At 70.0% G+C, this 22065-nt stretch overlaps 2 protein-coding genes across 2 annotated transcripts; one reads left to right on the top strand and one right to left on the bottom strand.

The window, feature by feature from the left end:
• Positions 1-99: 99 nt before the first annotated feature.
• Positions 100-8825, top strand: LOC142823876 (HHIP-like protein 1). The gene is made up of 9 exons (XM_075915565.1): positions 100-751; positions 1574-2220; positions 3251-3394; positions 3891-4219; positions 4427-4553; positions 5078-5223; positions 5437-5518; positions 5600-5682; positions 6070-8825. The coding sequence occupies exons 1-9, from the start codon at positions 485-487 to the stop codon at positions 7020-7022; spliced, it is 2778 nt and encodes a 925-aa protein (XP_075771680.1). The 5' UTR covers positions 100-484; the 3' UTR covers positions 7023-8825.
• KCNK6 (potassium two pore domain channel subfamily K member 6) lies at positions 7224-13419 on the bottom strand. Its single transcript, XM_075915576.1, is given in 4 exon segments — positions 7224-8271; positions 8986-9381; positions 12925-12963; positions 12966-13419. Coding segments are annotated over 4 exon segments (939 nt in total). The 5' UTR covers positions 13234-13419; the 3' UTR covers positions 7224-8035.
• Positions 13420-22065: the final 8646 nt, after the last annotated feature.

Below are 22065 nucleotides of genomic sequence, written 5' to 3' on the forward strand. Positions count from 1 at the left end.
GTGTTGGGGGTGGGTGGGGTCCTTTCCCCCTCCCCCGGGCCCCTGCCCCCCACCCTGAACTTCCAACCCCCCAGGCTTCATTCCCAGTCGCAGCAGGGAAACTGAGGCACGGGCTTGGGGTTGCCATAGGACAGTGATTCAAAAGCACGGCTCGGAAAAGAACTCAGGGGTCCTGGCTCCCAGCTCCTCTTGCTCTACCCACTAGCCCCCACTTGCCTTCCAGAGCTGGGGAAAGAACCCAGCAGTCCTGGCCCCCACCCCTCTCTCCCGCTCTGTCAAACTGCCCAGGGACCCCCCAGCCAGCCTCAGCCCGCGCAGGGTTAATACCTCCCCCGCCCGCCTCTCCCGCCAGGCGCACCCTGCTATTACAGCTGTGTGAACGTGGCCAGGCCCCGGCCTTCTCCCTGCGCACGTGTTCCCAGCTGCAGCCGGAGCAGCCCGAGCCCCCGGAGCCCCGCCGCAGGGCCCTGCCCCTCCCCGTGCCATGGGGCTGGGGGCCACGGGGCTGGGGGCCCTGCTGCTGCTGCTGAGCCAGGACTCCTGGGTGCGCCCCCACCCCCAGTGCCTGGACTACAAGCCCCCCTTCCGGCCCCCCCAGCCCCTGGCCTTCTGCTCCGAATACTCGGCCTTTGGCTGCTGCGACGGCCAACGCGACGCCCAGCTGGGCGCCAGGTTCCAGGAGCTGGGCACCTTCCTCGACCCCGCCGGCCTGCGGACCTGTGGGCACTTCCTGCACGCCCTGCTGTGCCAGGTGAGCGGGCGCGGGGCAGCCCGGCTGGGCGTGGGGCGCTGGGCACAGTGGGGTGCGGGGAGGGCAGCCTGGCTGGGTGTGGGGCGCGGGGCGGGCAGCCCGGCTGGGCAGGGGGCAGAGGTGCGGGGCAGGCAGCCCAAGACCCACTCTGTGGCCCCAACACATCAGGTTTTCTGCACCCCCCGACTCCCCTGCAGTCATGTTGGGGGACCCCGTGAGCTCCAGGGGGGCCCATTCCCTTTCCCACCCCTCTTCCCTGGGTGGCCTCACCAGCAGCGAATGGGTCGGGGGCAGCCCCGCCCGCCGAGCTCCCACCCCTGGGTCCCCCAGAAGCGCCTCGCCCGGCTGCCCTGGCATCCTGGTGGGGGGGGCACCCAGGGCAAGGTGCCAGCGGGAGCCCCCAGACGCCCCGCCCCGAGGCTCCAGGCAGCACGGAGCAGCCGGGCACCGGCCCCTCCCTGCCACATCCTGTCTCGGCTGGGCCGGTGACATCACCCACAGCGCCGGCGGGGAGGCTGCCCATGGCTGGGGGGGCGGGTGAGGGGGGCTCCCGCTGCTTGGGCCGATTCCCCTCCTGTCCCCGCCCCGCTTGGAGGCCTAGTTTCAGCAGGGTCCTGAACAGAATCTAGGAGCCTCCCACTAACCACTAGACTCCACTGCCCTCTGAGGGCCTAACGGCCCTGCAAGCTGGGGGGAGGGGGAGGGGGAGCGCTGGGCTCCAGCCCTCCTGGGTTCTCTCTCGGCTCCGGGAGGGCGGCAAGGCCCAGTGGGTTGGGGCAGGGGGAGCCGGGCGCCCCTCACCCCGCTCTCCCTGCCCCGCAGGAGTGCTCGCCTTACGCCGCCCACCTGTACGACGCGGAGGACGGGAGCTCCCCGGGGCGGGCGCTGCCCGGCCTGTGCCCTGCCTACTGTGCCGCCTTCTGGCTCCGGTGCCGCTCCGTGCTCAGCCTGCTCACCCAGGACCCCGCCAGCCTGGAGCTGGAGGGCGACCGCGCCCGCTTCTGCGGGGCCTTGGAGCTGGGTGACCCCACCTACTGCTACCCGGCGGTGCGGGACAGCATGGCGCTGAGCCAGGGGCTGGGCCGGGTGCAGGAGGGCGCCCGCGGGTGCCTGCAGCTCTGCCTGCGCGAGGTGGCCAACGGGCTCCACAACCCCGTGGCCATGGCGCACGCCGGGGACGGCTCCCACCGCCTCTTCGTGGCCGAGCAGCTGGGCTGCGTCTGGGTCTTCCTGGCCAACGGCTCCCGGCTGGCGCGCCCCTTCCTGGACCTGCGGGCCTCGGTGCTCACCTCGCCCTGGGCGGGCGACGAGCGGGGCTTCCTGGGCCTGGCCTTCCATCCCCGCTTCCGCGCCACCCGCGCCTTCTACGTCTACTACTCCGCCCGCGCCGGGGCCCGCGAGGCCATCCGCGTCTCCCAGTTCCGCGCCTCAGCCCGCGACCCCAACGCCGCCGACCCCCGGTCCGAGAGGTGTGTGCCGGGCGGGCGCGCCTCGCCACAGGGGCCCCGGCCTCTCGGAGAACCCTGGCCCCAGCCCCTCGGCAAACCCAGGCCCCCTAGCCCCAGCCCCTCGGAGAACCCTGGCCCCAGCCCCTCGGCAAACCCAGGCCCCCTGGCCCCAGCCCCTCGGAGAACCCTGGCCCCAGCCCCTCGGCAAACCCAGGCCCCCTGGCCCCAGCCCCTCGGAGAACCCTGGCCCCAGCCCCTCGGCAAACCCAGGCCCCCTGGCTCCAGCCCCTCGGAGAACCCTGGCCCCAGCCCCTCGGCAAACCCAGGCCCCCTGGCCCCAGCCTCTCGGAGAACCCAGGCCCCATGGCCCCAGCCCCTCGGCAAACCCAGGCCCCCTGGCCCCAGCCTCTCGGAGAACCCAGGCCCCATGGCCCCAGCCCCTCGGCAAACCCAGGCCCCCTGGCCCCAGCCTCTCGGAGAACCCTGGCCCCAGCCCCTCGGCAAACCCAGGCCCCCTGGCCCCAGCCCCTCGGAGAACCCTGGCCCCAGCCCCTCGGCAAACCCAGGCCCCCTGGCCCCAGCCCCTCGGCAAACCCGGGCCCCCTGGCCCCAGCCTCTCGGCAAACCCAGGCCCCCTGGTCCCAGCCTCTCGGAGAACCCGGGCCCCCTGGCCCCAGCCCCTCGACAAACCCGGGCCCCCTGGCCCCAGCCCCTCGGAGAACCCGGGCCCCCTGGCCCCAGCCCCTCGGAGAACCCGGGCCCCCTGGCCCCAGCCTCTCGGAGAACCCGGGCCCCCTGGCCCCAGCCTCTCGACAAACCCGGGCCCCCTGGCCCCAGCCCCTCGGCAAACCCGGGCCCCCTGGCCCCAGCCTCTCGGAGAACCCGGGCCCCCTGGCCCCCTTTCCGAGCCCCTTGGAGAACCTGGGCATCTGATCCGTGTCCTCTCTGCTTCTGAGCTGCGCCCTTGCCACACTCCTTCCCCTGGCTCCTGCCCCGGGCTCCACCGGCCCCCATGGCCCCCCACACTCCACCCAGCTCCTTTCCCGCACAGGGTCCTGCTGGAGGTGCTGGAGCCGGCCTCGAACCACAACGGGGGGCAGCTGCTGTTTGGGGCCGACGGGATGCTCTACATCTTCACGGGGGACGGGGGCCGAGCGGGGGACCCCTTCGGAGCCTTCGGCAACGCCCAGAACAAGTGAGGGGGGGACGGGGGGGCCCAGGACGGGGGGGGTGCTGGGAGGGTGCCTGGGGCTCTGCACGGGGCAGCAGGGAGGCCAGGGACTGCATGGGATGGGGGGAGGGGTGGTGGGTGTCCCTGGCAGGAAATGTGGGGGAGGGTGGGAAAGGAGCTGAGCTGAGCAATGGGGGGGGGGGGGAGCTTGATGAGAGCTGGGCTCCTAGATGCCACCTGGTGGCCAAATGCAGCCTGTCTGGCCTTGTGTGGGGCAGCCAGCCCTGCCCCCCCCCCACACCTGTCCCCGGCTCCCCCCCAAACGTCCGTCCCCGGCTCCCCCCCAAACGTCCGTCCCCGGCTCCCCCCATGTCTGTCCCCAGCGATCCCCCTAACATCCATCCCCAGCTCCCCCCCAAACATCCATCCACATCTCTGCCCCCCCAACGTCCATCCCCGGCTCCCCCCCAAACATCCATCCCCAGCTCCCCCCCTCCCAGCTCCCCTGCCTGCCTTCCAGGTCATCCCTGCTGGGCAAGGTGCTGCGGATCCAGGTGGAGCCGGACGCCGCCAGCCCCCCCTACCGCATCCCGCCCGACAACCCCTTTGTGGGGGTGCCGGGGGCCCGGCCGGAGCTCTACGCCTACGGCGTGAGGAACATGTGGCGCTGCTCCGTGGACCGGGGCGACCCCGCCAGCGGCGCCGGGCGCGGGCGCATCTTCTGCGGGGACGTGGGCCAGAACAAGTTCGAGGAGGTGGATCTCATCGTGCCGGGCGGCAACTACGGCTGGCGGGCCAAGGAAGGGTTCGCCTGCTACGACCAGGCGCTGTGCGCCAACGCCTCGCTCGGTACGGGCCTGCCCCCCTCGAGGGCAGGGGACCGGCTCGCTCATGGGGGTGGGGGCAGGGAACCGGTAGTCTGGGGTCCCGGGAATGATAAACCCTTATTCTCCCCCCCCCCACGCACCCCTCTCCCGTCCTGGCCCTGCACCCCGGGCCCAGAGGGGCAGGGTCCAGGCAGGCTGCCCCTGAGCTGCGCCCGGCCGTGTCTTGCAGACGACGTCCCCCCCATCTTTGCCTACTCGCACCAGCTGGGGCGCTCGGTCACGGGGGGCTACGTGTACCGGGGCTGCCAGAGCCCCAACCTGCGGGGCCTCTACGTCTTCGGGGACTTCATGAGCGGGTAGGTTGGGCCCCTGGGGCCGGCCCTGGGCCAACAACCTACTACTGCTGCTGGCCAGGGGGTGTGGGCGTGTGCAGCTGCACCCAGGGCCCCTCCCTGAGCAGCGTGCCCCACGGCCAGCTCAGACGCTCCGCATGGGGCACAGACCCCCTTCCCCGGGAGCAGCCTCTGCCCTGGGGGCAAATTCCTGACCCTAAGCGCCCCGGGGCAGCAGTGCAGCTGTCGCCATGGCGCCTATGGGAGGGGGTGGGTACGGCCCCCCGCTTGTCTCCAGGATGTTGGTCACAGGCCCGTCTCCATGACTCATTTTGGGGGGTTGGGTGACAGGCCCTCCCAGCTCTGTGGCGCCTGTTGGAGGCTGGCGACAGGCCCCTCATCTCCATGGTGACATTGGAGGGTTGGTAACAGCACTGCATCTCCATGGCAACCATTGGGGGCATTGGTCACAGGCTCCCCCATCTCCATGGCTCCCATGGGGGTGTTGTCGACGGGCCCCGTCTCCATGGCTCCCATCTCCCCCCCAGGCGCCTGATGTCGCTGCAGGAGGAGGCCGGCTCCGGGCACTGGCACTACAAGGAGCTGTGCATGGGGCAGGGGCGGACGTGCGCCTTCCCCGGCCTCCTCAACCACCACGTGCCCCACATCATCTCCTTTGCCGAGGACGAGGCGGGTAAGGGGGCAGAGCCGAGGGGGCCCCAGTGCGGGGAGGGGTCTGGGATCCAGGGGCGAGGGGGAAGGAGCCCTCCTGGGTTCCCTTCCCCTTGCTCCCACCGACTTCCTGTGGCCGTGGGCTGGTCCTCCCGCTTCTGGCCACTCCGTGCCTCAGTTTCCCCTGCCTAGCACCGGTCTTCCTGGCCAGCGACGAACCCCGCTGTCTTCACAGGTGAGCTCTATTTCCTCTCCACGGCCACCCCCAGCGCCGCCGTGCCAGCCGGCATCGTGTACCAGCTCGTGGACCCCTCCAGGTAGCCACCCGCCCCCCCCTCCCCTGCCAGCTGGGACGGGCACCAGCCCTCCTGCCCCCATAACGGGCTTCTTCCCCGCAGGCGGGCGTCCCCGGGCCAGTGCGAGATCAGGCCAGTCTCCGTCCCCGTCGCAGGGAAGCTGGTTCACTTCCACCCAACACAGAGTGAGTGGCGGGGGCGGGGGGGCCACGCGCGACCCAGCCAGCCCGGGGCAGCAGCAGGGCGGGAGGGGGCTGCTGGTAGCCTGGATTGTACCCTGGCTGGGGGGAGTGGGGACTGCTAGAGCCGGGGGAGGAGCTGGGGGGGCCAAGCTGGTTGGGGAGGCCGTGTTACCTAGGACCGGCCCGACGGGGTCAGGCCAGAGGGGGTGGACCCAGGACGATGGTCAAGCGATTTGGCTCCTGCCCTCCTTTGGCAGAGGTCGGGGCACCGCCCCCCCCCCCCCCCCCGGCTGACAACCTCTTATGGACCTAACCCCCTTGCATCGATGCTGGGGGTGGCCTCATGGAGGGGCAGAGCGCTATCCCCAACGCCCCCCCTTCTTGTTTCAGAATTCATCACGCCAGCCCCCCCCGCCGCAGGAACCAGCCCGCCCCCCGGCCCTGAGCCCACCAGCCCCTCTGCCCCCCCCACAGCGCCTGCCACCCAGCCCGGCTCAGCCCCAGAGCCGCCCAGCGTGCCCCCCTCTGGGACCAGCCCAGCGGGGCCACACCCCCTCCCCACCCTCAACTGGTACCAGCAGCTGCTGGAGCGCCTGGAGGCCAACATCAGCCAATGGGGCCATGCCAACCTGCCCCCCACTGACCCCCCAGCCCTCCCCCACCGCCTGCCCCCCAGCACAGGGCCAGCCCCCAGCCCCCACCTGCCCCCCAGCACAGGGCCAGCACCCAGCCCCCACCTGCCCCCCAACACAGGGCCAGCCCCCACCTACCTGCCCCCCAGCAGCGAGCCACTCCTCAGCACCAGGCCAGCCCCTACCCACCACCTGCCCCCCAGCACGGGACCAGGCCCCAGCCCCCACCTGCCCCCACCCCAACCAGCCCCCACCCCCCAGCTGCCCACCAGCACAGTGTTATCTCCTATCACCCCCCCACCCCAGGCCAGGCCCCACCCCAGGAGGCCAGGAGCCCGGAGGCAGCTGCCCCCCGGCACGGTGCGGCTGGTGCACAAGGGCCCAGGCCGGGGCCGGGGCCGGCTGGAGATCCTGCTGGGGGGCCAGTGGGGCACAGTCTGCGACGACCTCTTTGATGGGCGCGCGGCCGCCGTGGCCTGCCGGCAGCTGGGCTACGGGCAGGCGCTGCGGGTGGCCCGGCGGGCGGAGTTCGGGCAAGGGGTGGCCCTGCCCATCCTGCTGGACGACGTGCAGTGCGACGGGGGGGAGCGCACCCTGCTGGAATGCCGGAGCGCCCCCCCCGGCCAGCACGACTGCACCCACGCCGAGGACGTGGGGGTGGTGTGCGGGCTGCCACTGGGGCAGAAGGGGGGCAGGGGCCGAGGCCTGTGACAGCTGCCCCACGCGCCGGGGCTCCGGCTGGCTGCAGGGGCGCGGAATGGCACTGCCCCCATCCCCACACAATTTCCCCCCTGCGACAGGCACAGCCCCCGAGGCCGCTGCTCCGGGTTCCTGCTTCCCTTCCCCTGGGGGGCTGTAGAATAAGGGGGCAGGGAGCCCCTGGGTGGACAGAGGCCCAATTCCAAGCTGCCATCTCCTTCCACCAAGGCTTTATTCAGACCAGCACTGCCCAGCCAAGCCCCCCACCGCCTGGCACAGCTGGGCCCACTGGGAGCAAACTCCCCCCCGCCCCCTATCACCCTGAGTGGATTCCCGGGCAGCACAGCTGGCGTGTGGCTGTGTGATCAGAGTCCCGCCGCCCAACCCCTGCCTCTGTGGGGTGAACCACACCCCTTGGGGGGCAGCCCCACGCAGGACAGGAGGGGCCATGGCCCCCCCGCCCAGTGCCTGTCTTGCATTGCTCCAGCCTGCAGCTGGCACCCAGCCGCTGACCCTGGCAAACACCCCTGGTCCCCAAACCGAGGGGCAGCGTGTCTGGGCAGAACCCTCCTTGAGCGGTGCCAGGCGCCCCCCCAGGGCCTGTTCAGCCTGGCTCTCGGCTCCTGCCAGAGTGGGGGGGTGGCCCCCAGCCGCAGGGGGAACCCCCCGCCCGTGGGTCAGGGAGATCCCCAGTCCAGCCCAGCTTGCTCCTAGGCAGAGCTAGGTCCCGCAGCCCCTGGGGCGGTGGGCTGGCCCACTGCTGGGGGTGGGGGATGTCGCGCCCTGCAGGGGCGGCTCCGGCTCGGGGCTGCTCAGAGCCAAGGAGTGTAGCCGGGGTGGGGCCTTGGCCAGCGGTGGAATTTGCCCCCCAACTACACAAGTCAACTTGGCCTGGGCCAGGCTCACCCCACACCCAGCGCTGGGCCCATCCCCTCCCAGCCAGCCAAGGGGCAGCCGCAGGTCCCAGCAGCTCGCCCCGGGCTAGAACCCGGCGGTGCCCCTGGCCGCTCGCTGCGGAGCCGGCGCTATCTGTCGATGGAGGCGTAGTTGGTGCGGCCGCCTGTGTTGAGCTGGGCGCTGGTGGGCAGCTTCTCGCCCCGGGCCGGCTCCGCGGGCGGCGCCTCGGGCTCCAGGATGGGCTCCTGGTCCTGGGGGCGACCGGCCGGCAGCAGGATGAGGTCGGTGAGGCCGTGCAGGTCGGCCGCCTTGTGGAAGGTCTGCAGGACCAGCAGCACGGCCATCAGCCCCAGCAGCAGGTACACTGGGAGAGAGGGGAGGGGTCAGCTGTCAGGGGTCACCCCTTGAAGGGATACCACCCCCCCCCAGCGACGGAACCCAGGCGGCCGAGCGCCCAGCCCCACAGCTCTAACCACTAGACTTCACTTCCTTCCCAGAACTGGGAAAGACGAGTCCTGGCTCCCAGCCCCCCGCACTACCCCAGAGCGAGGCTTCCGGGGCCTCCTCTCCCTGCCCCCACCACGGTACCTGCCCCCCTAGACACCTGGGTGTGGGGAGGTCCCTACTGTTTTGCACGAGCGCCGCGTGTGCCTCGGTTACCCCGAGCATGACATGTCCCGCCGGCGAGGGACTGGGGGGCAGGGACCCAGGCAGGTGCCTTCTAGCCCCCTGAGCGTAGATCCCCACCAGGCAGCCGCTGGCCAGGGCCCTCTCCGAGGAAGAGAAAGGGGCAGCGGGGTGGGGCGGGAGGGAAGGCCCAGGCCTCTCCAAACAGCCTCTCGCTGCACCTGCCATCTGGGCTGACAAGCTCCGTTTCACGCCTCCTCCCCGTGACTAATAAACCTGCTTTCCACGCTGGCTGAGTCACGCCTGCCTGGGGCGTGTGTGTGCACGTGCGTGTTTCTCCCTGCATCCTGCTCACGGGCGTCGGAGCCGGGAGGCTCCTTCTCCTGCAATGGTGCCCCACGGGGCGCCGGGACGAGGGCCCTGCCCCCCTCCCTCCGGCCCCACCGCTCACCGGTGACGGAGACTTTGTAGAGCGCCCGCAGCTTCTGGCCCGGCTGCTCGCCCGGCACGTAGTCGCCCAGCCCGATGGTGCACAGCGAGATGAAGCAGAAGTAGAAGGCGTCCAGGTAGCTCCAGGTCTCCTCCAGGGCATTGAAGACGGCGGCCGGCAGCAGGAAGAAGGCGACCAGCACGGCCAGCAGCAGCAGCAAGAAGTGGACCTGGACCTGCGCCTGGGAGCTGTAGCTGCACCGCAGCCGCAGGTACTCCAGGGGCCGGTGGGTGAAGAGCCGGGCCAGGCGCTGCACCGTGGCCGTCAGCACCAGCATGGTGAAGGGCACCCCCAGCAGCGCATAGAAGATGCAGAAGGCTTTGCCGGAGTCCGAGAGCGGTGTGGTGTAGCCATAGCCTGGAATAGGCACGGGGGAGCAGTTACCCTGCTGCATGGGGGGGGGGACACTGAGGCACAGGCCGGCAAAGGGACTGTCCTTGGGATCCTAGGAATCAGTGTCAGAGCCCGAGAGAAAACCCAGGAGGCCTGGCTCCCAGTCCCCCTGCTCTAACCACTAGCCCCCACTGCCCTCCGGGAACCAGGAACAGAACCCAAGCATCCTGGCTCCCAATCCCCCTGCTCTAACCACTAGCCCCCACTGCCCTCCTGGAGCCAGGGACAGAACCCAAGCATCCTGGCTCCCAGTCCCCCCCTGCTCTAACCACTAGCCCCCACCGCTCTCCCAGAGCCAGGGACAGAACCCAGGTACAGGCCCTGGCCCACTCGAGCAGATCCCAGGGTCCATACCCACCCTGGCTCATGTGCTCGGTCTCCGTGTGGCTGGCTCTGGGCACGGCTCCAGGGGGGGAGCCGGGTAATGAGATTTCACGCCCAGGCGGGCTGTAAGCCGGGCAATTAGGCGGCTGCTGGAGGCGGTGAAAGGCTCCATTGTGCGGGGCGCAGCGCTGCACCCGCTGCTAATCCAGCGGCCAAGCCAGGGCCCCCGGGGACCGCAGGCTGCACACGACCCCGTGCGGGGAGGGGACGGCCCCGGCCCGGTCACCGTTTTACAAGCGGGGACCTCGGGGCGAGACGGGATCTAGGGATGCCGGAGCAGGATGACACAGGCCGGGCCACTCATCAGGATAACAGCCTACTACCACAGCCAGCCCCTGCCCAGAGCTTCCGGGCTCCAACTGCACCAGAAGGGTGCCAGGTGAGGGTGCCACTATTGGGGGGCAGCTGCAGGGCCCCCACCCCGCATGGCTGGCCCCCCCCCCCCCATGACCCATGCCATGCAGCAGACACACTACGGGACCCCCCGGGAGGTGCCCAGCTGGTCATGCAGCTGCCTTAGGGCCCGACCCTGCCGGTGCCTGGATCCAGCAAAGCCCCGAAGGTTGAGCCCCGTGTGCGCCCCACCCCATGGCACATGGTATCCCGGGGGCTGGGCCCTGGAAGGGACCCGCCCTCGGCCTGGCAGGCAGCAGGACGCTCTGGCTGGGCGCCTGCCCCGGGCAGGGCCGGAACGCCCGGGCCCAGGGGTGAGGCCCCGGTGCCAGCTCATCTCCAGGTTAACTCCCTCCCTGCCAGGGCCCAGCCACAGGTGTGGGCCAAAGGCCGGTGTGGGGGCGTCCGTGCCGCCTGCACCATGAACCCCAGGCCACCTAGGATTGCTCACCACCGCCAGCAAGAGCATGGCAGTGGTCAGCTGGGCTGGGAGGGGACCCCCCCTCTTCCTTCCCCGCCAGCAGCAGCTGGCTCAGCATCTCCAGCCGCCACTTCCCCTGCCCGGGAGCCACCGGGGCAGCCCAGATCACACAGCAGAGGAGCCAGAGGCAGCTACCGCCCCTTTCTGAAGGGGTCAGCTGAGCTGGGCCACGCTCACGAGTTAGCTCAGGGCAGGGGAGCGGGGCCTAGTGGTTAGTGCAGGGGGGCTGGGAGCCAGGACTCTGGAGTTCTGGCTGCGGCTGCAAGTGCGGGAGGGTCATGGGCACGGGTTCCCAAGCGGTGCCGGGACGAGGGGGGGGGGGTGAAAAAATTCCAAGGGGGGTGCGAGGTGACACCCCCCCCGTCAACCCTCCTTCTGCTCAGCAAGCTTGGCTGCTATATTTGGGGGGGGGGGGGCGAGGGTTCTCAAAAATCAAGACGGGAGCGCGATGCCGAAAAGTTTGGGACCCGCTGGTCTAGTGGTTAGAGCAGCGGGTGCGAGGAGCCAGGACGCCTGGGTCCCAGGGATTTCAGCTGGCTCCTGGCTAGACCCAGCTGTGCCGGGCTTCTGCTCTCTGGGATCCTGGCACAGGAAGGGAGGACCTGCATGGGGGGAGGGGGGACAGGAACTAACCCGGACAGGAGCGGGGGGGGGGGGGGGGGGAGGGGGGAGGGGGCGGGGGCAGGCTGCCGACTCTTTCACTTTCTGAGCCTGGCGCCCAAGTGCTGTTGCGGGGGCAGGGTTCTTCCAAAGCCCTCCCCCCACCCCTCCTGGAAAGCACCCCCAGGGCGGGAGCAGGGGCTGCCGGTGCCCGACCCCCCCCCCCCCCCCGGAAAAAGACCAGAGGCAGAGTCCCAGCATGGGGCAAGCCCTTGGCAGGGTTGCCCAGGGCGGGGGCCCGCTCCCAGGCCATGTCACTCCAAGGCCCAGCAGACACTCGGGAGAAAGGGCCTCAGTGTTACAGCCCCTCCCCCCCGTCTTGGCTACGGGCACGGGCCCTGACACCCCATGATCCAAAGGCCCCACAGGGTCCTTCCAGGCCCCCCCCCAGTCCCATCCCACTGGGGGCCCTGCATGGCAGAGGCCAAGGGGCAGATGGGGGGCTGGAAGTGGGGGCAGGGCAGTGATTGCTTTGTGGGTTGGGCAGGGGGCTGTCAAGTCCCGGGGGGGGGTGCAGTGTCGGCGGGGGGGGGGGGGGTGGCTCGGACACTGTCCCTTACACGCCGGACACACTTTCTGAAAGTTTCTCCTGCTGGTTCGGACTCTGGGCAGCGCCTGGCCCCGGGGCGCCGGGCCCCACGACCGGGAACATTCCCCCACCCCCGGCCTGGGCGATCCCAGCGAAGCCGGATATTAGCCTCGGCTTCAGTGGGAACGGAGCCCGGGGGGGGGGGGGGGGGGGAGCTGGGGGTGAGGACGGGGGCCCCTTGGCCGCAGTAGGCTGGAAGCCGGAGGGGACAGCTCGTTCCGGGACGAGCAGGAGTAGGGGGTGGCGCACCGGGAGGCTCATGTGCTATCTGGGAGCGGCTGCCCCCGGGGGCCTGTGCCCGGCCCTGAGCAAAGCGCTGGGGAGGCTCGGGGGGAGCCGGCGAGGGGCGCACGGCGCTGGAGAGGGGGCGGGAGCCGCAGGCGGGCGCACGACCCTGGGGAAGCCGGCGGGGGGCGCAGGGTCCTGGACGGGATCACGGGGCGGGAAGAGGATGGAAGCCGGCGCGGAGCGCACCTCCCTGGGGAGGGGGCGAGAGCCGGTGAGGGGCGCACGGCGCTGGGGAGGGGGCGGGAGCCGGCGGGGGGCGCACGGCGCTGGGGAGGGGGCGGGGGGCGGCGGGGGGCGCACGGCGCTGGGGAGGGGGCGGGGGGCGGCGGGGGGCGCACGGCGCTGGGGAGGGGGCGGGGGGCGGCGGGGGGCGCACGGCGCTGGGGAGGGGGCGGGAGCCGGCGGGGGGGCGCACGGCGCTGGGGAGGGGGCGGGAGCCGGCGGGGGGCGCACGGCGCTGGGGAGGGGGCGGGAGCCGGCGGGGGGCGCACGGCGCTGGGGAGGGGGCGAGAGCCGGCGGGGGGCGCACGGCGCTGGGGAGGGGGCTGGGGGCGCACGGCTCTGGGGAGGGGGCGGGAGCCGGCACGGGGCGCACGGCGCTGGGGAGGGGGCGGGAGCCGGCGGGGGGCGCACGGCGCTGGGGAGGGGGCGGGAGCCGGCGGGGGGCGCACGGCGCTGGGGAGGGGGCGGGAGCCGGCGCGGGGGCGCTTACCCACGGTGGTGATCAGGGTGCTGGAGAAGAAGAAGGCAAGGCGAAGTCCCAGTTGGAGGCGCCGGCCGAGCCGTTGCGCAGCACGGACACGCCGTAGCGGCTGGCGCGCAGCACCCGCTCCAGGAAGGTCTCCAGCGCGCTCTCGTTCAGGCAGGGGTTGGCGCGCAGGAAGGCGGCCTTGAGGCCGCGCAGGTCGGCGCGCAGCCGGCTCTCGTAGGGGCGCTCAATGGAGGAGACGATGAGCGCGCCGAGCAGCAGGTAGGCCAGGTAGCCCAGCAGCAGGAGCGCCAGCAGGGCGCAGCGGCTCATGGCACGGCCGGACCCCCGTGCGCCCTGGCGCGGCCCGCTCGGGCACCCAGGGAACGGAGGAACGCGGGGCCCCGCCAACCGGACTAAGTCTCCGCGCCGGCGCCCCCGAGAGCAGCCGGGCCGGGCGCCGAGCGGCTGCGCAGCGACCCCTGCAGCCCGCCGGTCCCCTTCGCTTCTTAGGCTGGGGACAAGCCCCTCCCAGCCGGGCGGGGCTGGGCTCCGGGCCCCTCCCGCCTCTCAGAGGGCTGTCCGGGGGTGCGGGGCGGGGAGCAGCTTCCATTCTAGCCGGGGGGGGGGGGGGGGTTATACAGCTTGGCTCCATGCCCCTCCCGTTCTGGATTCCCTGCCTCATCCCCTCCTGTGGGGCACATGCACCGATCCCCCCCCCCCCTTTGGCTGCTCTGCCGGGCCTTTCCACGGGGATCTCCAAGCGCTTTATACGCCGCCGCCCATCTCCCCAAGGAAACAGGTCACCACCACGTTTCCTGTGCTGCAGCTGGGGAAACTGAGGCACGGGGACAGGCGAGCTTGGCCAAGGGTGGACTGAACAGCAGCACTGGGAACAGATCACAGGAGTCCAGGCCTGGCTCCCATGGAGAAGCGAAGGCTGGAAAAGCCACCGTGCAGTCTGGCCCCTGGGAGGGGAAGGCTAAGGAAGTGACATGGGTTTTCGCACAGGCGTGTGCAGAGACAGACACGCACACACAGCTTGGGACCAGGGCACCTCTGTCTCCCAGGACGGGTCCTCTTGTGTGGAGTAAATATTCGGTGGGAGACATCGGCTCCCCCCAGCATCCCCCGAACTGTGAGCGTCTCCCTGTAACTCAGCCCTTGGGGATCAGGCCTCCTGTCTTTGCGGGGAAGCTGGGGGCACGGGAATCACCCTGGGCAGGGAACAGAGAGAGCCCGGACTCACCCGCCTGGGCAGCCTGCGCCAGGCTCCACCTGCCGGGGGCCTGGGCCAGCCAGGAGCACCAGAGGCCAGTGGTGGCGCAGGGTGACTTGGACCTGGGTGTTCCCAGATCTTCAGCCCCAGCCTGTCCCCGTGTGACCCTGGCCCCTCTCTTCCCTGCCTCAGGCTCCACAGCCCGGGCCCTGGCCCGACGTCCGCCAGTGGGCCAGGCCGGGCCAACCCAGGTGGGACGGATATTCAGTGGCTGAGTGCAGCGTCTGCATGGCAGGAGGCAGAGGGGGTGGAGGGGGGTAGTGTAACGGGGGGCTGTCTGCTAACCCGGGGGGGGGGGTCTGAGGTATCCCACCGCTGGCACCACGGTGACGCCATGTCGGGTTCCCCCGTAGCAGCCAGAACAGACTCCACCAGGCAGTAGAACAGGGGGGTTTATTGCTTCTCCAGGGTACAGCACGGCACAGACGGGATGTGGCTACAGGAGCCAGGGCCAGGATGCCTCAGCCCCCTTGGGCTAGGGGGTCCATCGCTCCTAGCCCCTCAGCCCTCAGCTCAGGCTGTTCCCTTCCGGTCCCACCCCCCCCCAGCCTCCTGTTGGTCTCGGCCTCCCCCCCTTTGTCTCTCCTCCAGGAATCCCGTTATCTCCTCAGGCTGAGCCCACCCAATCCACATGTGGGGGAGTCAGTGGGAATCGCACCTCGTAGCGCAGGGGGACCCCGGGTCACAGAGCAGACAGCCCCCCCCCCACTGCGCCACAAGGGGCTGGCTGGGCAGAGGGCCTGGAGGGGGGCACAGGAGGGGAGGGGGAAGGGCTGGCCAGGCAGAGGGCCTGGAGGGGGGCACAGGAGGGGAGGGGGAAGGGCTGGCCAGGCAGAGGGCCTGGTGGGAGGCACAGGAGGGGAGGGGGAAGGGCTGGCCGGGCAGAGGGCCTGGTGGGGGGCACAGGAGGGGTGGGGGAAGGGCTGGCTGGGCAGAGGGCCTGGTGGGGGGGCACAGGAGGGGAGGGGGAAGGGCTGGCCAGGCAGAGGGCCTGGTGGGAGGCACAGGAGGGGAGGGGGAAGGGCTGGCTGGGCAGAGGGCCTGGTGGGGGGCACAGGAGGGGTGGGGGAAGGGCTGGCCGGGCAGAGGGCCTGGTGGGGGGCACAGGAGGGGAGGGGGAGGGGCTGGCCGGGCAGAGGGCCTGGTGGGGGGCACAGGAGGGGAGGGGGAGGGGCTGGCCAGGCAGAGGGCCTGGTGGGGGGCACAGGAGGGGAGGGGAGGGGGAAGGGCTGGCCGGGCAGAGGGCCTGGTGGGGGGCACAGGAGGGGAGGGGGAGGGGCTGGCCGGGCAGAGGGCCTGGTGGGGGGCACAGGAGGGGAGGGGGAAGGGCTGGCCGGGCAGAGGGCCTGGTGGGGGGCACAGGAGGGGTGGGGGAAGGGCTGGCCGGGCAGAGGGCCTGGTGGGGGGGCACAGGAGGGGAGGGGGAGGGGCTGGCCGGGCAGAGGGCCTGGTGGGGGGCACAGGAGGGGAGGGGGAGGGGCTGGCCGGGCAGAGGCCTGGTGGGGGGCACAGGAGGGGAGGGGGAGGGGCTGGCCAGGCAGAGGGCCTGGTGGGGGGCACAGGAGGGGAGGGGGAAGGGCTGGCCGGGCAGAGGGCCTGGTGGGGGGCACAGGAGGGGAGGGGGAGGGGCTGGCCGGGCAGAGGGCCTGGTGGGGGGCACAGGAGGGGAGGGGGAGGGGCTGGCCGGGCAGAGGGCCTGGTGGGGGGCACAGGAGGGGAGGGGGAAGGGCTGGCCGGGCAGAGGGCCTGGTGGGGGGCACAGGAGGGGTGGGGGAAGGGCTGGCCGGGCAGAGGGCCTGGTGGGGGGGCACAGGAGGGGAGGGGGAGGGGCTGGCCGGGCAGAGGGCCTGGTGGGGGGCACAGGAGGGGAGGGGGAGGGGCTGGCCGGGCAGAGGGCCTGGTGGGGGGCACAGGAGGGGAGGGGGAGGGGCTGGCCAGGCAGAGGGCCTGGTGGGGGGCACAGGAGGGGAGGGGGAAGGGCTGGCCGGGCAGAGGGCCTGGTGGGGGGCACAGGAGGGGAGGGGGAGGGGCTGGCCGGGCAGAGGGCCTGGTGGGGGGCACAGGAGGGGAGGGGGAAGGGCTGGCCGGGCAGAGGGCCTGGTGGGGGGCACAGGAGGGGAGGGGGAGGGGCTGGCCAGGCAGAGGGCCTGGTGGGGGGCACAGGAGGGGAGGGGGAAGGGCTGGCCGAGCAGAGGGCCTGGTGGGGGGCACGGTGTAGACACATCTCTGTATGAGTCATTTGCTCCCTGAAGTTGTTAATTTTGTATCAAGTCCTTTTCGCCTTTTGTCAAGCCTTGTAGTAAAAGTCTTTTTACACAGGAAGGTGGGGTCTGGAAGGCTGGATCCTAAACAGGAGTGAGGCCTTTGTGCCCCATTGCTGAACGGGGAGCGAATGGGGTGTGAATGGATAAGGCTGAAGACGCCCCTCCGGGCCTTGCAAGGGCTGGGGAGGGGCTGGAAGCCAGATCGAAGAACAATGGGACCTGGGAAGTGGGGCGGGAGGGGCACAGGAGGGGAAGTGGAAGGGCTGGCAGGACCCTGGGGCTGGCGAGGGGCACAGGAAGGGAGGGGGAAGGGTTGGCAGGGTGCACAGGGGAAGAGGCGGAAGGGCTGGTGGGGTGCACAGGAGGGGAGGTGGAAGGGCTGGTGGGGTGCTCAGGGGGGGGAGGCGGAAGGGCTGGCGGGGTGCTCGGGGGGGAGGCGGTAGGGCCGGCCGGGCACAGGGACTGGTGGGGGGCAGAGGAGGGGAAGTAGAAGGGCCGGCGGGGTGCTTGGGGGGGGAGGCGGAAGGGCTGGCGGGGTGCTTGGGGGGGGAGGCGGAAGGGCCGGCGGGGTGCTCGGGAGGGGAGGCGGAAGGGCTGGCGGGGTGCTCGGGGGGGGAGGCGGAAGGGCCGGCGGGGTGCTCGGGAGGGGAGGCGGAAGGGCTGGCGGGGTGCTCGGGGGGGGAGGCGGTAGGGCTGGCAGGGTGCTTGGGGGGGGAGGCGGAAGGGCCGGCGGGGTGCTCGGGGGGGAGGCGGAAGGGCTGGCCGGGCACAGGGACTGGTGGGGGGCAGAGGAGGGGAAGTAGAAGGGCTGGCGGGGTGCTCGGGGGGGGAGGCGGAAGGGCCGGCGGGGTGCTCGGGAGGGGAGGCGGAAGGGCTGGCGGGGTGCTCGGGGGGGGAGGCGGTAGGGCTGGCAGGGTGCTTGGGGGGGGAGGCGGAAGGGCCGGCGGGGTGCTCGGGGGGGAGGCGGAAGGGCTGGCCGGGCACAGGGACTGGTGGGGGGCAGAGGAGGGGAAGTAGAAGGGCCGGCGGGGTGCTCGGGGGGGGAGGCGGAAGGGCCGGCGGGGTGCTCGGGGGGGAGGCGGAAGGGCTGGCCGGGCACAGGGACTGGTGGGGGGCAGAGGAGGGGAAGTAGAAGGGCTGGCGGGGTGCTCGGGGGGGGAGGCGGTAGGGCTGGCAGGGTGCTCGGGGGGGGAGGCGGTAGGGCTGGCAGGGTGCTTGGGGGGGAGGCGGAAGGGCCGGCGGGGTGCTTGGGGGGGAGGCGGAAGGGCTGGCCGGGCACAGGGACTGGTGGGGGGCAGAGGAGGGGAAGTAGAAGGGCCGGCGGGGAGCTTGGGGGGGGAGGCGGAAGGGCTGGCGGGGTGCTCGGGGGGGGAGGCGGAAGGGCCGGCGGGGTGCTCGGGGGGGGAGGCGGAAGGGCCGGCGGGGTGCTCGGGGGGGGAGGCGGAAGGGCCGGCGGGGTGCTCGGGGGGGAGGCGGAAGGGCTGGCCGGGCACAGGGACTGGTGGGGGGCAGAGGAGAGGAAGTAGAAGGGCTGGCGGCGTGCTCGGGGGGGGAGGCGGTAGGGCTGGCGGGGTGCTAGGGGGGGAGGCGGAAGGGCCGGCGGGGTGCTTGGGGGGGAGGCGGAAGGGCTGGCCGGGCACAGGGGCTGGTGGGGGGCAGAGGAGGGGAAGTAGAAGGGCTGGCGGGGTGCTCGGGGGGGGAGGTGGTAGGGCTGGCAGGGTGCTCGGGGGGGAGGCGGAAGGGCTGGCTGGGCACAGGGACTGGTGGGGGGCAGAGGAGGGGAAGTGGAGGGCTGGCTGGGCACGGGGGGAGGGGGAAGACAGAGGACCCGCTTTGCCTTGCACCGAATTCCCTACCCCCGGCAGTTTGAAGTCTCAACCCAAAGTCCCCGTCTGAACAGAAAAGCTCTCCGGGGACGTGGCCGGAGCCCGGGTGAAGACGGCCGGGGCAGAAGCGGAGCCCAGCCTGCCCCTCCGCCAGCAGCCCCTCGCGGTCCCCTTGTGTGGGCCAGAGCCCCCTCCGCGGCCAGTCCAGGCTGGGCAGCGCGGGGGAGGGGCTGTCCCCGGTTAAGGCCTGTCTCTGCCGTGGGCCCCCCCTCCCTGGGCCCGAGGGGGCAGAGACTGAGCCGGCGTACAATAAGGGTTTACTAGGGCGGCTCTGGGCCTGTCCCTGTAGGTCTCCCTGCGGCGGGGCGGGGAGGAGGGGTCGTTCCTGGGGCCCTCTCTCCGCCGTCCTCTGTTCCCCGGCTGGAGCCAGCTCAGCTCAGTGGGGTCGTCTCCTGCCGCCCTTCCTCTCCCGCTGGCCAGAGCCGGCTGCCTCCCGCCGCGGGTCCCCCATCCTCAGGCCCTCACTCGGGGGCCCCGGCGGCTGGGCGAGGTCCCACCGGGGTCTCCAGCCGCCAGCTGGTGAAACGCGCCGTGCGCAGGGAGACTGAGCCCCACGCCAGGGCCACCCGGCACCCACCCCCTGCCGGCTGTGGTCCCAGCTCCCCCCCAGAGACGGTGGCAGGCAAAGGGAGCCGTGGGGCAGGAAGGGTGCTAGCGCGGCCCAGCTGTGGAGACAAGGCCCAGGGCTTTGGCGTGGGCCCCGGCGCGGCAGGAGGCATCGGCAGGCAGCCCCTGTGGGCAGGAGAGGTCCAGGCCTCCCCCGCTGCTCCTCCCTGAGCTGTTGCACCAGGGCTTTGGCTTGGCAGCCTCCCAGCGCCTGCTTTCCAGGCGACACTGTCCAGGTGGGAATAGACCCCCTCCGCCCCCATTCCATTCCCAGCCCCCACGGCTGGCTCTGACACAGGGGGACCCTTGGCCATTACGCTGCGAAAGGGGCATCGAACAACCTGAGCTTGCTGGGTCAGGGCCCGGCCTCGGGAGGTGCAGGGCCAGTCACCTACATGGGGGCCCCCTTTAACGGTTTTATACGGGTGAAATCTGGTGACGGTGAACGTGCGGCGCAACTCTGGCTGCCGGCTACATGCTGACAATGCCCAGTGCCTGGTTGTGCGCGGCGCGGCGGTAGCTCTTCATTCTTACAATCGTTAAAACAGCAGCCCCATGCCCCAGCTCTTCCATGGTGAAACCCTGCTTCCTGGCGGCACCCGCTGCTCTGAGATCGCGGGCTTGCAGGTTTGCAGCTACTTCCCCTCTGCGCCCGGCCTCTCTGGAGACCCCGTTGGCTGTGGGCAGCTCTCAGTCGTTTTGGATGGAGAGGAACTTCCCTGCCCTAAGCCACTGGGACTGGCCGCAAAACCGTGGCTGCTAGATTTGGGAAGGTGCCGTCAAGTGACTTAAGCACCACGTGTGTTCCCTCCTATTTAAAGGGGGGTAGGGAAAGCTCAGTGGTTTGAGCATGGGCCCAGGGTTGTGAGTTCAATCCTCGAGGGGCCATTTAGGGATCTGAGGCCGATCTCTCAGGGATGGTACTTGGCCCTGCAATGAGGGCAGGGGACTGGACTTGATGACCTGTCAAGGTCCCTTCTAGTTCTAGGAGATAAGGATATCTCCAGAGATTATTATTTAAACTGTGTTGTCTCCATTGCTCTCAGAGCCTGCTGGGGGGGGCAGTGTGTTGGAGTGCAGTGCAGGACTGGGTTGGGGATTAGGAAAAAGTCCCTAGGCGGGTGGGGAAGCGCTGGGCTGGGTTCCCTGGGGAGGGGCTGGAATCTCCATCCCTGGAGGTGTTTAAGGCTGGGCTGGTCCTGCTTTGGGCAGGGGTTAGGCTCAATGACTCCTGAGCAGTCTGCCCACCCTGGAATTTATGACTCTCCGCACTGGAGCCTGGAGGAACAGCAGAGTTCAGGGGCCTGGGGGGGGGGGGGGTGCTAAATCTTCCTCCCCTGAACCTTCCCACTTATCTCCCTCCCCCCAATCCCTTCCCCCACACCACTCTCCTGGCTCCTACCACAGGCCCCTGCCCAGGAAGCATTCACCTGCCTAATTCACACCTCCCCGCCCGCCCCCCCATGACATTTGCATCCAAATCCAATTGCCAAGCCCCCCATGAATCACAAAGGGTAGCCCCCTCCAGGCATCTGTTGCTCAGCTCCATTGGTCTGAGATCAGACAGGATCACAAAGAAAAAACAGTTTCTTGCCATTTCAACCAGAAAGGACACTGTCTCAACAACTTGATTACCTGCATCCTGCTTCAAAGGCCTTTTAAGACTGCACTTCAAAGAGAATCCTCTGAACTGTCATTCATGCTCAAATTCGACACTTTACACTCAAATTTGAATAAAGACGCTAATTATCTTACTCATTACAAAGATAGCTTCCCCAGTTATCACCTCTAATATCATTAGCTCACAGACATTCCCCCCCCAACCCGCTTCTGTTCTGATATTTGGTTTGTCCTTTTCATATGTGTTCCTTTTTTTAATTGTATCCTTTGGTATATATGGTTGTGACAATTTTCTTCCACTATTTGATCTGAGGAAGTGGGTCTGGCCCAGGAAAGCTCATCACCTAATAAACCATCTTGTTAGTCTTTAAAGTGCTACATAGTCCTGTTTTTTGTTTCACAGTGAGGTCTGGCTGTCATTCACGGTGACATCATTAGTCCCGCCCTCTCTGTTTAACACAGGGGTGTCCACCACCAGGTTTACTCTGCCTGGGTTTTAGCCACCCCACAGCCCGTCCCTAAAGGCCTCGTTTTCCTCTTTTATTTGCCGTGAGCAAACAAAGCAGAGCCACTGGTGGGGTGGAACGGGGGAGGAATGTCTCTGGGTGTGGGAGGCTGCTGGATGGGCCACTGCAGGCATACTGACCCGACCCGACCCAGCCTCACGGGCCCTCTGAGGACAGAGTACACAAGGGGCTGAGTATTGCACAGAGCCTGTTGTTTGTGAGCAAGACCAGACCAAAGTAGCAGGTCTGGCCCCTTTGCCTGTGTTCCCTGGGGCTCAGAGGAACCCCCTGCTGTCTCACTAGGCAGGTGTGTATAATGCAGGCGGAACACGTTGTCCGCAGGAACGCCCCCTCGAGCCAGGATTTCCCAAGTCCCTGCTTGCCACCCTGAACTGAGAGCCCTGACCTATGGAAATACCAGTCCCAGCATGCCTTGCTCCACTGTTGACCAAGCACTGTGGCCTAGACAGGCGCCACTCCCAGCATGCTTTGTTCCGTTGTATAGAACGAAATATACCCTGTTGAGGTTCCAGTCCCAGAATGCCTTGCAGCATGGTATGACGTGAGCCGTGGCTGGGCAGGTAATCCCAGCATGCCTTGCTCCATGGAGTGACCTGTGCCGTGGCTGGGGGGGCAATCCCAGCATGCCTTGCTCCATGGAGTGACCTGTGCCGTGGCTGGGGGGGGGGGAATCCCAGCATGCCTTGCTCCATGGAGTGACCTGTGCCGTGGCTGGGGGGGCAATCCCAGCATGCCTTGCTCCATGGAGTGACCTGTGCCGTGGCTGGGGGGGGCAATCCCAGCATGCCTTGCTCCATGGAGTGACCTGTGCCGTGGCTGGGGGGGGGGCAATCCCAGCATGCTTTGCTCCATGGAGTGACCTGTGCCGTGGCTGGGGGGGGCAATCCCAGCATGCCTTGCTCCATGGAGTGACCTGTGCCGTGGCTGGGGGGGGGGGGGGCAATCCCAGCGCGCCTGGGCCTACAGCAATGGGCAAAGCCTGA

This window comes from Pelodiscus sinensis, unplaced genomic scaffold (assembly GCF_049634645.1).
Source record: "Pelodiscus sinensis isolate JC-2024 unplaced genomic scaffold, ASM4963464v1 ctg34, whole genome shotgun sequence".
Lineage (NCBI taxonomy): Eukaryota > Metazoa > Chordata > Testudines > Trionychidae > Pelodiscus > Pelodiscus sinensis.

Bases quoted from the DNA above. Each gene is read 5' to 3' on its own strand.
- LOC142823876 (XM_075915565.1), top strand. From the start codon at position 485: ATGGGGCTGGGGGCCACGGGGCTGGGGGCCCTGCTGCTGCTGCTGAGC. The intron at 752-1,573 runs GTGAGCGGGCGC...CCTGCCCCGCAG, and splicing joins TGCACGCCCTGCTGTGCCAG to GAGTGCTCGCCTTACGCCGC. The intron at 5,519-5,599 runs GTAGCCACCCGC...TCTTCCCCGCAG, and splicing joins CAGCTCGTGGACCCCTCCAG to GCGGGCGTCCCCGGGCCAGT.